Source organism: Haliaeetus leucocephalus, unplaced genomic scaffold (assembly GCF_000737465.1).
Source record: "Haliaeetus leucocephalus isolate CR32 unplaced genomic scaffold, Haliaeetus_leucocephalus-4.0 Scaffold0, whole genome shotgun sequence".
In the NCBI taxonomy this organism is placed as follows: Eukaryota; Metazoa; Chordata; class Aves; order Accipitriformes; family Accipitridae; genus Haliaeetus; species Haliaeetus leucocephalus.
Window position 1 is genome coordinate 281,083 of NW_010972436.1, and position 12,929 is coordinate 294,011.

Genomic DNA, 12,929 nt, shown 5'->3' on the forward strand with positions numbered 1-12,929 from the left:
TGTCCACTGAGGACAGGACTGTCGTGGCTTTGTCTCCTAAGATCTCGCAGTAGAGCCGTTCGAAATGTGGTGAGTACTCAAAAGCCAGCAAACTCCCAGACTACTCTGCAAACATACTTCAGCTCTTGTTCGCTCTCCCAGGCTGTACTTGCTAAGAGTGCTCTCTGTCCCGTCATCCAGGATGTTAATATGTTAAACTTTATCAGCCCTGGTATGGATATCTAGGGGACATCACTAATGATCAGCCACCAGCTAGACTCTCTACCGCTGATCCCAACTCTTTGAGCCCCACAGTCTGAACAATCATCCACCCACTTCATCATCTACCTTGCCAGTTTGTATCTCATTGATTTAGCTACAAGGATACTGTGGGAGATGGTGTAAAAGGCTTTGCCAAAGTCAATGTAATAAATTACATGCACTGCTCTCATGCTTTGAGGAAGCTGCCCTTGAAGAACAACCAGCTCTTCTTTGCTCTCCAGCACAGATCCCTTTGGGATCCTGCCAAACAGACCCCTGAACAAGGTGAAATCTGCTTTCATGAATGCAAGAGCAGTAATGCTATTTGTCCTGCTGACTTCTTGTAGGATTTAATATTTCATGGTCTCATGGTTGCTGCAGACAAACTTATCCTTGACCACCATTGGTCCTGGACCAATTCTTCCTTTTTTGTGAATAGCTAACCCAGCAGAGCATCTCCCCTAGTTGTCTCATTGATCACCTGTGTCAAGAAATTGTCTTCAGCACACTCCAGAAACCACCTGGATTGTGTCTGACCATATAGCCATTCCAGTTAAAGCACACCCATGAGTCCTAAGGCCTATGACTGTGTGAGATGGCTCCATTGACTTGCTCTCCTTGATCAGCTAGTCTGTAGTGAGTACCTAGCACAACACTGCCTGTGTTGCTTTGCCCTATTCTCCCTGCCCACAAGCACTTGACTGGCTCATCGCCGATCCCATGGCAAATCTCTGGGCACTCCTCTGCATAAAGCACCACCCCTCCTCACCCTTTCCAGCCTGTCTTTCCTGAAGAGCTTATGTCCATCTGTGACAGCTCTCCAGTCACGTGAACTACCCCGCCATGTCTCTGTAATCCAAAAGAAATCATAATTCTGCAGTTGTATGGGGGCTGGTAATTCGCCCTGTTGTTTCCCATGCTGCCTATGTTTCTTTACAGATACTTGAGATGAACCCTGAGTCACGATGCTTTCACAAGGGACATGCAAGGTCATGCTGTAGCAACTTCAGTGAGGGGACCTCTGCACACATGATGAGCGTTTAGGTGCCCCCCTGGGCAAGGGGCATTTTGAGGCCCTGGCTGCACACCAGACCTGACTGCAGAGTCTTTGCAGGTACATCACTTTGCAGTCTGAGCTCTCCATCACTGTTGCAGCAATTGCTCCATTAGGAGCTTTTCTCTGATCACGCTGAGATCACAGATCAAACCGTGATGGGTTTACTGCTTCTTTTTAGCTAGAACTAACTGTCATAAGAGCGAGCTTTATTGATCTCCGATGGCAGAGATGCCAGGAGCACATAGCTGTGCTGCTTTAGGAAATACTTTGACTATCTCCATAACTGTGTTTGCATTACTGCTGCCCCAAAGGCTGGAAATTCAAGGCTCCTTGCAATATATGTGCTTTCTCCCTCATATCTGAGCTGTATTCTACAAAAATCAAGGTCATCATGCTGACTACCATTTGGAACTGGGTAAAGATTGTTATTCCCAGAAACATAAATGATTTTTAAAGTCTCAGGACACCACTTTAGGCTAATTTCTGTGACGAAGTGCTTTCTATAAGGGAAAACTTGACCTAACCTGAGCTTTCTCAATGGAACAAATCCTCAGCCCTGCAAACAGAAACCTCGATGATCTGCGTTTAGGAGCTGCTTCTTCCTTGACTTGTCTGTACAAACAAGGCGGTGACACAGATTTAAACAAACTCTTTCAAAATTGCCCCATGAGAATGCAGCAAGACTAGATTGCTTGTTGTGAACTGTGATCCCACCTCAGCTGTGGGAGAGGACACCCGAACACCTGGACCTCACCCAGCCCTGCCCCATGGAGGGCACCTCTGCAGGAGCTGCCAGCAGCAGCAGGGACAAAGCGGCCTCTGGTTTTGCAGAAGGAGGAGGAAGAGGAGGGATGACCTCCATCACCAATCCCCCAAGGCTGAGCTGAGCAGAGGAGGAGCTTCAGCTTTGAGCCAAGTCCCACATTCAGAGGCCAGCAACTGCAGAGAGAGAGGAGCAGGGAGACAGAAAAAGGGAGTGTGGGAAAGAGGAGAAAGCAAGGAGAAGAGGGCAGCTCCTGGGGAAGGAAGGGAGAGGGAAGGAGAGGGGAAGGAAGGAGAGGGGAGGGAGGGAGAGGGAAGGGAAAGGAAAAGAAAGAGAAGGGAGAAGAGAAGAGAAGAGAAGAGAAGAGAAGAGAAGAGAAGAGAAGAGAAGAGAAGAGAAGAGAAGAGAAGAGGAAGAAGGCAAAAGGAGGCAGAAACAGTCTTGGGTCAAAAGAGGAAGACCAAGGAGTAAACAGGCTACAAAATGGCATTGCTCCTGTGGCTGGGGTCCCAGCTGTCATCCTGCTGGAGCAACATCTCTGTACTGGGAGTTTTTCTTACAGTCTTTACTTTACTTCTTGACTTCATGAAGCGCAGGAAGAAGTGGAGCCATTACCCGCCAGGCCCAGTATCGCTGCCGTTCATTGGGACCATGCTGTATGTTGACTTCCGCAACCCACACCTCTCCTTCAACCAGGTGAGTGCTGGCCCCCGCGACGAAGTGCCCCTCACACAACCGTGGACCCAGGAGGCGTGGGGACACCCTGGCATGATCTGCCCTTGCACAAAGCTGAAGGGCAATGCCCTCTCCAAAGTCCAGGACGAAGCAAGTCACTGCCTAAGGACACTGACCTGGCCCAGAAAGATAAATAGATAATCACACACCAATACTCGCCAGCCTCCATCTCCTGATCTATGCGTGAGCTCAGTGGGAGATGCTGTTGTGCCCCCAGTGACAGATGATGCTTGGTCTGCTGTAGAGCTGGCCACCAACTTAACACGTGGGCAGGTGTGGGGGCAAGGGAACGGGGAAATGTGTAAACAAGGGAAGACAAGCAAATGTCTGTGGCCTGGGAATGTGGCTGCAGGAATGGCAGACTTGCCTGTGAGTTACTTAAGCACGCCTACAGGCATGTGACAGTTTCAGCTAAAGAGATCAGCTTGCAGGATTTGCCCCAGCAGCAATGCCCAAAATCTCGACGGCGTTCCTATTCAAAGTCAGGGCTTAGCTTTTCTCGAAGGAAAAGCACAGCACAGCTTGCAGCAGATAAACCACGGGGGGGTTGTGCTTCAGTTTGCAAACTCGAAAGACCTTTTCTCTAGGATGGCACTGTTCAGCTGTCTGTCCAAAATCTACCAAATGGAGAAACTAAATATAGCATTTGTATTATTTGCTTGAATGTAGTCCAAAAGATTACCATTTTCAAATCACATCATGTCAGGGTCATGCTAACCACAATCTTGACCAGTAATCACTTTTAATGAAGTATTCTAGTGCCAGTGAAGTGCTAATTCCCTTTCCAACCCCACTGCAAATACAGTCTTAAGTACTTCAGTTCCCTGCATTGCTACAGTGCAGAAATGAAGACACTTAGCTTTTTAAAAAAAAAAAAAAAAAAAAAAGACAGAAAAAAGAAAACAGAGCACAGTCTGTGGGGCATTGCTACTATTGCACTGTCTTCCAACAACATGGTCCTGAGCGCTTTGTTCAGTGTTACTGACTAGCAGGGGAGCTTCGACCTGCCTTCCCAGGAGTCTTATGTCCAGTCAAAGGGTTCATCTACCTGGAGGAGACTTAGCTCCATGGCAAGCTCCCATGGTGAGTGTATGGCTGACAGGCTTACCTGCGCAGCCAACCTGCTGTCAGCGTTATGTCTCTTATAGAGCACAACAGATGTAGGGTGTGTGCCAGTTACCAGTCTTACTAGATGTGTACGCTCCTTTTAGGGAGAAAGTTGACCTGAAATTCCAGTGTGGAATTGCCTCTTCCAACTGTGTTTCTGGGAGCCGGGCTCTGAGTAGATCTTCAGGAACAAATGCATGCTAAAAAAAAAATTACATATGACCTTATCATCAATATTTCCTTCTAGCAGAAGTAGACTAACTCAAAACTTGCCTAGTCTTTCAAATCAAAATAAATACAAGTATTAGGAAGTAATTCATTGTTGAGCATGCAGCCTTTGAAATCCTAAAAAAGGTCCTTGACCTTGTGTTGTCAGACAAAACCCAAACTACTTGCGCAATGGTCATGGCAACAGTTTGGCCAGGATAAGTGTACTCTAAATCTTTCCACTCACAGAGCATTGATCCCTGCTTCAGCTGCTGTTTGGCACCACTCTGAGCTGTTGTACTGCAAAGACAAAGGTCAAAGATCAGCTGAAGGTCTCCTAATACAACCACCTCAAAAAAAATCACTAAATAATAAAGGCCCTAAGGAAGGATATGGTGGTATTTTTGATGTTACTTTCAGCTCATTTTCAGGGATGTACTTTTTTTTTTAATCTTGGCAGCTTCACAAGAAGTTTGGAAACATCTTCAATCTCCAGAACTGCTGGAGCAACCTGGTAGTACTGAATGGGTATAAAACAGTGAAGGAAGCCCTGGTCCACAGATCGGAGGACTTTGCTGACCGACCATACTTCCCAGTATATGAACATCTGGGCTACGGAAATAAATCTGAAGGCAAGTCCCTTGGAAATGGACATTCCTCACTGGCACTAGCACAAGGAGGACTGGGTAAATGGTGGCTAGAGGGAAGATCTTCTCAGTAGGGTGCCACCTTCTCATGTCCCTCTGGTCAATCTCCTTGTATGTCTGCCACCCTTTGGTGGTGACAAAATCAGATTTGATGAAAAGGGGACTCCCCTTAGTGGTTGTAGTACAGCTGCAGGTGCTAGTACACACCTTTTCAGTAGTGTTAGGATTCCATCAGTGGTACAACTTTCCTGCCAGCGTTGGGAGCTGGTAGCTCCTGACACCCAGTGATTAGTCCTTATGCTTACACACTATGTGCGTGTCATTGTCATCACAAAAAAAATGGTAACTTTCTTCCAAGACAGAGTATTATCCAGCATCCAGCCCACACCTCTCATCCTCAGCTCCTGTGTGGTGGCACAAGCTGCTACCCAGGCCACACAAGCTAAGGGTGCAATGCTGAATGGTTTGGTGGGGGGGGGTCACTCCTTTATCCTTAGCAGCACTTGTTGCTCTCATTGAAGCCTCCCTCCACCTTCGTAGCCATGCACATGCATCAGAAGGTGCAGTAATCCGTTTTTAGAATTGCTGTATGAACAAGCTCTACAAGATCAGACTCTTTCATCTATCCACACAGACCTGTACCTCCAAACTCACATTTGTTATTCTCTAGCAAACTTTGCTTGATGTACGGGTCAGAGCTCCCGACGTTTCTTGCTCATCCACAATTCCAGGGATTGTTATGGCAAGATACGGGCACGTCTGGAAGGAGCTAAGGAAATTCACGCTCTCTACCTTGAGGAACTTTGGGATGGGAAAGAAATCCCTGGAGGAGCGAGTGACAGAGGAAGTGGGATTTCTGTGCTCTGCAGTCAATTCTGAAGGAGGTTTGTCACATCCAGAAGGATGGGGAAATCATAGAAAAAGGCAATACAGTGATGCAAAGAGAGAAGTAATACTAGATCCACTCTCCTTCGCATGCAGTGCTCTCTTCCTAAGCAAATGCAGTGTTTCTGGTCTGTATGCATTAGTAACCCTGCTGTACCTTGAAGCCACTTCTGCTTTACACAGTAGCCCCACTGTAACACTAATTGCTTTGAAACAGGAAACAAATAGGAAATAAATAGAAATAAAGAGGTAAAGTATAATTATTCCCAGAGCTGGGTAACTCTTACCTTTAGGAAGTTTAGTGGAACATACTGATACTATCACATGCAATAGAAGTGCAGCTGAGAGTTTTCACACAACATCGCCTGTCATCTAGACACAAAGCAAAGAAAGTGTTATCTATCTGTCACATTACAGAACAAGCCTGCAATTCAGCTTTGCTCTGGAGTTTTCTCCTTTAAACAAGGATCAACCAAATAGTAGTAGGAGATGAGAAGATCTTCACTTCCTAGGATGATGCATTTGTACTTTGAGTGGTTTGGGGGCTTTTTCTCTTGAAGGCATTTGTGTATTCTCGTTGCTGACAGCTGAGGTCCAACAGCTTGGTGTTGCTTAGCTTCATTGCTTGGTCTCCATTTCCATTTTTAGGTTGTCCTTTCGATTTAAGTTTTCTCGTAAATAATGCAGTCTGCAACGTGATCTGCACCACCATCTATGGAGAGCGTTTTGACTACGGTGATGCAACATTCAAGAAGCTGTTACATTTGTTTGAAAACTCCCTGAATGAAGAAGCTGGCTTCCTGCCTCAGGTAAACCAAGACCTTAATATGTTCTGTAAGAAGCTGCCCCCTGTTGCTTGAGAGCATTGTGTTTTCATTATTTTTCTTTTTTTTGCATCACACAGTATCTTCTCTCTCTCTCTCTTTTTCTCTGGTTCTGACATCCCAGCTTCTTAACGAGGTGCCCATTTTGTTGCACATCCCTGGAGTGCCACAGAAAGTCTTTCGAGGGCAAAAGGCGTTCATGGACTTCATAGACGTGCTCATAGATAAGCACATGGAGACGTGGAACCCTGCTCACATCCGAGATTTCACTGATGCGTTTTTAAAAGAAATGGAGAAGGTAGGGTGACACCAGGAGAACCTCAGGGTCTGGGGGCAATTCCTCTGCCTGTTTAAGCTTATTGACAGAGGCTGACTTTCCTCATAAAGCTGTATAAAACCTCTTACTAATCTCCTACTTTTTCATTCCATGTTCTATCTTGAGAAGAAAGGTGTTCAACTTCTTCATGCTGTAACCTCCTTTATTGTCTTAAGAGACCATATTATCTGCTGATGTTCTTGTACCCATTTTCTACCTTCACGTTCCCCTCAGAATCTAGCAACTCCCTTCCTTCCAGCCTACGTCATTCTGAAGGCATTTAAAAGGCAGTGATTGAGAATTCACTAGTATTTCTAAGTTTGTGCCAGGGGACGAGTCAACATGCAAGTTCCATTGTATGTCAGTGCCTTAATGTCTGATGTCTCAAAATCAGTTACAAAACTGCAGCAACAGACTGGCTTTTTGCATCATTGCCCAGGCTGTTGCTTGTCTTTAAACCAAGTTATGACTTGGAAAGACGGCATCTCCTTCAGGATGCGTGTCTTCGAATTGCTTGCTAAGAACTAGTTCCCTACAGATCAGATGAAGGCCTAAATCTGAACCTCACTGAAATTAAAAGGAGTCTTTCCTTTGATTCAGTCAGGCATGAAGTCAGTATCAAATCAAAAGTACTTGCGTCAGCCCATCCGTCCACCATATGTTTCTGCACATGGATTCACTAAATTACAAGTGCCAGATGAGCAATAGTAGCAAATTCTGCCTGCGAATTGCTTCTGCCATCTGAGTCCTTAGGCTGGACTGCTGCTCTGCATAATGAACCCTGCTGTGCTGCGGGCACTGGGCACCTCCAGTCCACGCGTTAGCTCCCCAAACTCACATGGGCAGAGCAACATGACCTACATTACTCTGCACTGAGCAGTACTATTTGGGGGTGGATGTGAGCCTGACCATGTTGCCACCTGTCACATCTCTCTTCTGTTCACTAAGGTCCCCTGATAAGCCAGTCTGATAAATCCCTCTACTGGGTTAACTTTGGTCAGGTCAGCCCCATAGCTGCCTTGCCAGAGATCTTTTATTGGAATAACAGTTGAGCCTTAAATGCCTTATTAATTGCTATCCATATTACAACAGCATCAAAATATACAGAATAACTTAACAGAAGCTAGTCCCTAGGAAAGGAAAGTATAAAGAGGATTAGAAAAGACAAGCAGATGAACTCATGCAGAGAGCTTGTCATATCTCATATGCTAACAAATTTGAGCTCAATTAGCATTTGGATGAGAGACCAGTTTTGCTGAAATTGGTGTTGCAGGCTTAATAGGCAGCAATGATACCCTGATCTTTTTTTTTTTGATTGTAAGAAAACAGCAGGGCAGAAGCAGTGAGAATCTGTAATGCATAGCTATAGATAACGCCCCTCAAAATACTGTTAATTTTGCATTTGCCACATCAATGCAGCCTCCTCTCTACTGCGTGGGTTTTATGATCTGATCAAACCTGAATAACTGTGTTCCACCTCCTCTGGGGGAGGACGTTATGGCAAGTGACAGGGGCCTGCTGTCTGTTTGAGAGCACAAGGCATTCACTTCTGTCCTGAAGGCAGGTGTAGCCTTCATCTCTCAGGATACGGGAGGTGACTGATGACCTTCAAATACAGAGGTAACAGGGTTACTGAAGTACATCAGTCATATACATACTGTTGCCTGTGTTGTGCTCTACTTTCCCAATGAACTTCTTGGTCAGCAAAAATGGATCTAGTGCTTCTCAGTACTTCTCTGAAACAATGGTCTTCTCACCCAGCAAGTACCCCAGCTCCAACCACCCACTTGTGTGCTCTCCACAGGGTAAGGTGGCTGAAGAGAATGGTTTCAGCTATAACAACCTTCGTCTGGTGACCGCAGACTTGTTTGCAGCTGGTTCTGAGACTACCTCCACCACTCTCCGGTGGGCATTTCTGTACATGCTTCTCCACCCAGAAATACAGAGTAAGTCAGAAGATGGGCAGAGGTGTGGCATTTCCCTTCAATCCTCATTTTTCTGTGACAAGACTGAACATCTTCTCTCCATGGTTTGGGGATTTTGCAATGAGGAGCAGCTTTGGTGATTGTTCATCTAGCAGAAACCAGTAGAAACACTTTCCAAACATAGCTGTTCTGGCAGTGACCAGTGGCAGGGGGGAAGCCCTGACAAAAAGACTGGAGTTGGAAGGGCAAATTCACTCTCGCCTTCATTTTGAAGGCTACCTGGGGACTTTCACTGGCCAGCGCACCCTCTTTCCAGTATTTGGAATAGATGCTAGTCTGTTTTAATTCTCTAATGCTGCATGCCCAGGTACCCTTTCAGCTGCACAGAGGAGGGGTAAGGTAGCATGTCGAGTGACAAGACCTTTATTAAAGACACTATGCACAAAGAATAGTTATACAGATGGCTCTGAGCAACTGAAAACAAATGCATTCCCCTCTAGTTTCTGTTCCTTTCTCTAATTGCTTGTCCTGCTCTCACCCAGCATCTATAATCTCACGCTGCCAGCCTTCCTACAGCTTGTACCAGCCCCTTCTGTTTATCTAAGGGCACTCTAATTCCTTAGCTGTGCTGCTTTCAGGTAAGGTCCAAGCAGAGATTGATAAGGTGATTGGCAGAGAGAGATCACCCACCATGAAGGACCAAGCAAGCATGCCCTACACCAATGCTGTGATCCATGAAGTACAACGCTATGGGGATGTCGTTCCTGTTGGACTACCTCACATGACATACCGGGACACCAAGTTGCAAGGCTTCTTCATTCCCAAGGTGACTGCGACCAGATAGGCAATGTGGTATCCTCTCCCTGTGCAGATGCCAGGCATGGGGTGTGGGTGACCCCATCCAACTCTGCAGCATTGCACATCCAACCCCAAATTAGTCACTGGCAAGTGCTGAAGTAGGACTTGAAATGCTAAATCTGGGCAGATGGTCACATTTGTGCTCTAGGCTTGCGCTGGTTGTGTGGGAACCCAACTGCAGTGGCACCTCAGTGCAAAGGTTTGCTTTCCTCTTGAGGAGCTGTGACATTCACTGCCTGTGTTGGAAGGAGAAAGTAACAGAGCCTAACAGACTTTCTGGAGGCACATGACACCAGCTTACTGGCTTTCCTAAGATGGTAGTAATTAAAACTCTAATCTCTGAAGCTATTCAAATGCCACTGGCATTCAGTCCACTGCCATTGTGACAGGCAGCTGCCCTGGCAGCACTGGTAGCAATGCAAGCCTGGGATGGGTTGTTTTGGTTTTTTTTTTTTTTTGCCTTGCGATATCTCCTCTAGCTTAGAACATTGACATGTGAAACAGGAAAGCTTTGCAATTTCCCATGGCCCCTGTGAAAGCTGGGCTTTGAAGTCTGTCAGTCAACTGCTTTACTCCAGCTATAAAACAAGTCCAGGAGGAGCTGAGAAGCAGAGGCTGTTTCCACTGTGTAACTAAGAAATTGGCATTTGCATGCAATAGCCTCTGTAAGGATACAAACTGCCAAAGTTCAGATGCTTCAGAGCACAGAGCAGGCACCATATGTCATTGCAAAAGTGCCCTGCTTTACCTCTGTTTTCAATAAGATACAGAAGGTGAGATCGGTGCCTTACTCTGAAGCACTGAACGATGGTTGCTACTAGATGGGAGACATGGACCAAAGGGGGACCAGCACCAATCCTTTGTGCCAAGATAATGCTGCTATTCTCACCTAAATTGTTTCCTCTTGTGGAGGAGTGCAGGGGACGACAATCATCACCAACTTGTCTTCCGTGCTGAAGGATGAGGCAGTCTGGGAGAAGCCAAACAAGTTTTACCCCGAACACTTCCTGGATGCAAACGGGCAGTTTGTGAAACCAGAGGCCTTCCTGCCTTTCTCAGCAGGTAAATCTGAGGGGAGGATCCAGCTGCAAGTCAGAGGCACAGCAGGAGGGCTGATCTCCTCCTCCCATGTGGTTTAATGTCCTCTTTCATGGACTCTTCCTACTCCCTCTCTTGCAGGTCGCCGTGCCTGCCTGGGGGAACAGCTGGCCAAGATGGAGCTCTTTATTTTCTTTACCACTCTCCTGCAGAAATTCACCTTTGTGCTCCCTGAGGACCAGCCCAGGCCACGGGAGGATGGTCGCTTTGCCCTCACGAGCTCCCCACACCCGTACCTGGTGCGAGCTGTCCCAAGATAAGTGCACGCTGCTCTCCTTTCACTCACAGACCACCACCAACGCAAACTCTGTCAGAAAAGTTGCAGGTCTAGGCAGGATCATGCCGGGTTCCACTCAAGACCTCTCAAGTCTGTGCAGATGTCCCCAGCTGTGTAAAGTAAGGATCTGGCCCAATATACAGTTTAGCTTAATTGCAGTCCTGTATCTTGAATCAGATAGCCGTAGCAAGTTACGAATGACAATCAAGTTTGCAAGTACATATTTGCCTAATCAGCCAGCTCTGCTGTACTTGGGGCTCTCTTCAGTTGCAGCAGCAGTTCACTGAGCACACAGCTACTGAAAGAATTATTAGTCCTGAATTAGATTACTGAAATACAAGGGTATCCTGGGTAAAAGGCAACTCTGGGGTCTTGCCAATTCTAGGAGAAAAAAAAACTGGGAAAAATCTATAAGGTACTCCTGGCCCACTCTCTTCCTCGTTAGCCCCACTGCATACCCAGCCATGCTCTGCCTCCCATGCAGTGCCATCCCACAGCAGTGTGTGCCTCTGCCTGGTGCCCAGGGGACTCCAGCTCTGGCTTGGTTCCTGAAAAGATCAATCCAGGGCCAGTCAGCTGATTTGGCATGTGCTGCTGGTGGGCAGGGCAAAGGCTTCAGCTCCAACAACAAAGTGACGTTTAAACGCAGTTTCAGAGCAGCGCTCCTGAAAAAATCTTACCCAATACCTACATATCCCCTTCATTCCTTCCTGTTTATTGCATACTCCTGTCTATTGCACATATATTGCATTGCCTTCATTTATAGCCCCAAAGACAGTAAGTTTTAATCCTGACAACCCTTCTATCACAGTATGCCTCCAGTAGGAATAAATACCAAGGGGTACATAACTAATCTGTATGGTGTTCCAGCCACAGAAGCAGGTCATTTGTGAAATACAGAAGTTCCTATAAATACATTTCAAGAGAAATCCTGGTGTTTAGGTTTACCACCTCCTCTAATTAGGCCTTGAAAACTGCTTTTTTTCGGCATTACATAAAGTCAGCTCTTGGGCAGGTTTGGAACTCAAAAAGGCAGGGAGTTAACAGTGTTTGAAACAGTACAGCTGTAGATTCCAGAGCTACCTTTCTCCTTCTTCCTGCAATATTCCTGACATCGTTTTGCAAGGTGTTAAGGTATGTTGATGTTTAGATTAGTAGTAGTTAACCATGTGGCTGAAAAGACTATAGCATAAAGGAGCTTCTAGGCATAAGCGCAACTAAAACAAAAATCTGTGAAACTACGTGCATGTGTGTGCACACATTCCTATCTACCTTTCCAATAGTAATTTTAGAAGCTATGAAAGCTATTGAATGATGCGAATACTTCATAATACCGTTGTTAAGATTTTTCCTTCAGCAGGAAATGCACATTTATGCTTTTAATCTACAAAATAATCTGAAAGACTAAAAGTGATCTGAAAAGTCTTCTTTCTCGCCTCTCCTCTTCGTGGTTGTCTCACAGTCCCCCTACACGCTTGCCTCAGCTAGTCACTTGACATTTCTCTCCTTACAGCCAGCACCCCATCCGTTTCTTTCAAGATCCTTTCCGTGTTCCTTTTCTGTTTGGTTCAGCAACACTTGAGCTGAACACGCTTGGGTTTATAGTTACCAGCACAGACCTAAGTGTTTTTACAGCGAAGGTTTCAGTGAACTGAACTTCAAACAGAAGGCATTCCAGCACTCACATACTTGGACAAGAAGTGCGGGTATAGCCAGAGAAGGGACCGGCTTTCTCAGCGTGCGAGAAAGCACTGAAAGTCAAGCGGCGTGTGCGAGCATCGGCTGCTGTGCCGGTCTGGAGGCACCTGGAGGCGAAAGGCAGCCAACGGATCACTGCGAAACACAGACCTAGCGCCGGCGCTCGGGCAGGGGACAGCAACTCCTCCGAGACAGAAATGGCCGCCAAGGCCAACCGGCCCGTGTCGGGCTGGGGGCAGGCGCTGCCGCAGCACGGGCAGGAGCGGGGGGCTGCCGTGGGAAGCGCCCTGCA

The 12,929-nt window shown here is 46.5% G+C and overlaps 2 protein-coding genes across 2 annotated transcripts in view; both read left to right on the plus strand.

Annotated features, from left to right (window-relative positions):
- Window positions 1-2,543: 2,543 nt before the first annotated feature.
- On the plus strand, window positions 2,544-10,922 carry LOC104833067 (cytochrome P450 2D17). Its single transcript, XM_010569978.1, has 9 exons — window positions 2,544-2,756; window positions 4,570-4,741; window positions 5,488-5,640; window positions 6,290-6,450; window positions 6,590-6,763; window positions 8,586-8,727; window positions 9,345-9,532; window positions 10,485-10,626; window positions 10,744-10,922. The coding sequence occupies exons 1-9, from the start codon at window positions 2,544-2,546 to the stop codon at window positions 10,920-10,922; spliced, it is 1,524 nt and encodes a 507-aa protein (XP_010568280.1).
- Window positions 10,923-12,834: 1,912 nt separating this feature from the next.
- Window positions 12,835-12,929, plus strand: part of NDUFA6 (NADH dehydrogenase (ubiquinone) 1 alpha subcomplex, 6, 14kDa) — a 2,835-nt gene continuing 2,740 nt past the window's right edge. The window contains exon 1 of the mRNA XM_010562260.1: window positions 12,835-12,912. Within this exon, the coding sequence (XP_010560562.1) occupies window positions 12,835-12,912 (78 nt within the window). The remainder of the gene's footprint in view (window positions 12,913-12,929) is intronic.

Excerpts from the sequence above, each read along its gene's own strand:
- LOC104833067 (XM_010569978.1), top strand. The coding sequence starts at position 2,544 with ATGGCATTGCTCCTGTGGCTGGGGTCCCAGCTGTCATCCTGCTGGAGC. Across the intron at positions 4,742-5,487 it reads CTACGGAAATAAATCTGAAG|GGATTGTTATGGCAAGATAC; the intron begins GCAAGTCCCTTG and ends CCACAATTCCAG. Across the intron at positions 5,641-6,289 it reads TGCAGTCAATTCTGAAGGAG|GTTGTCCTTTCGATTTAAGT; the intron begins GTTTGTCACATC and ends TTCCATTTTTAG.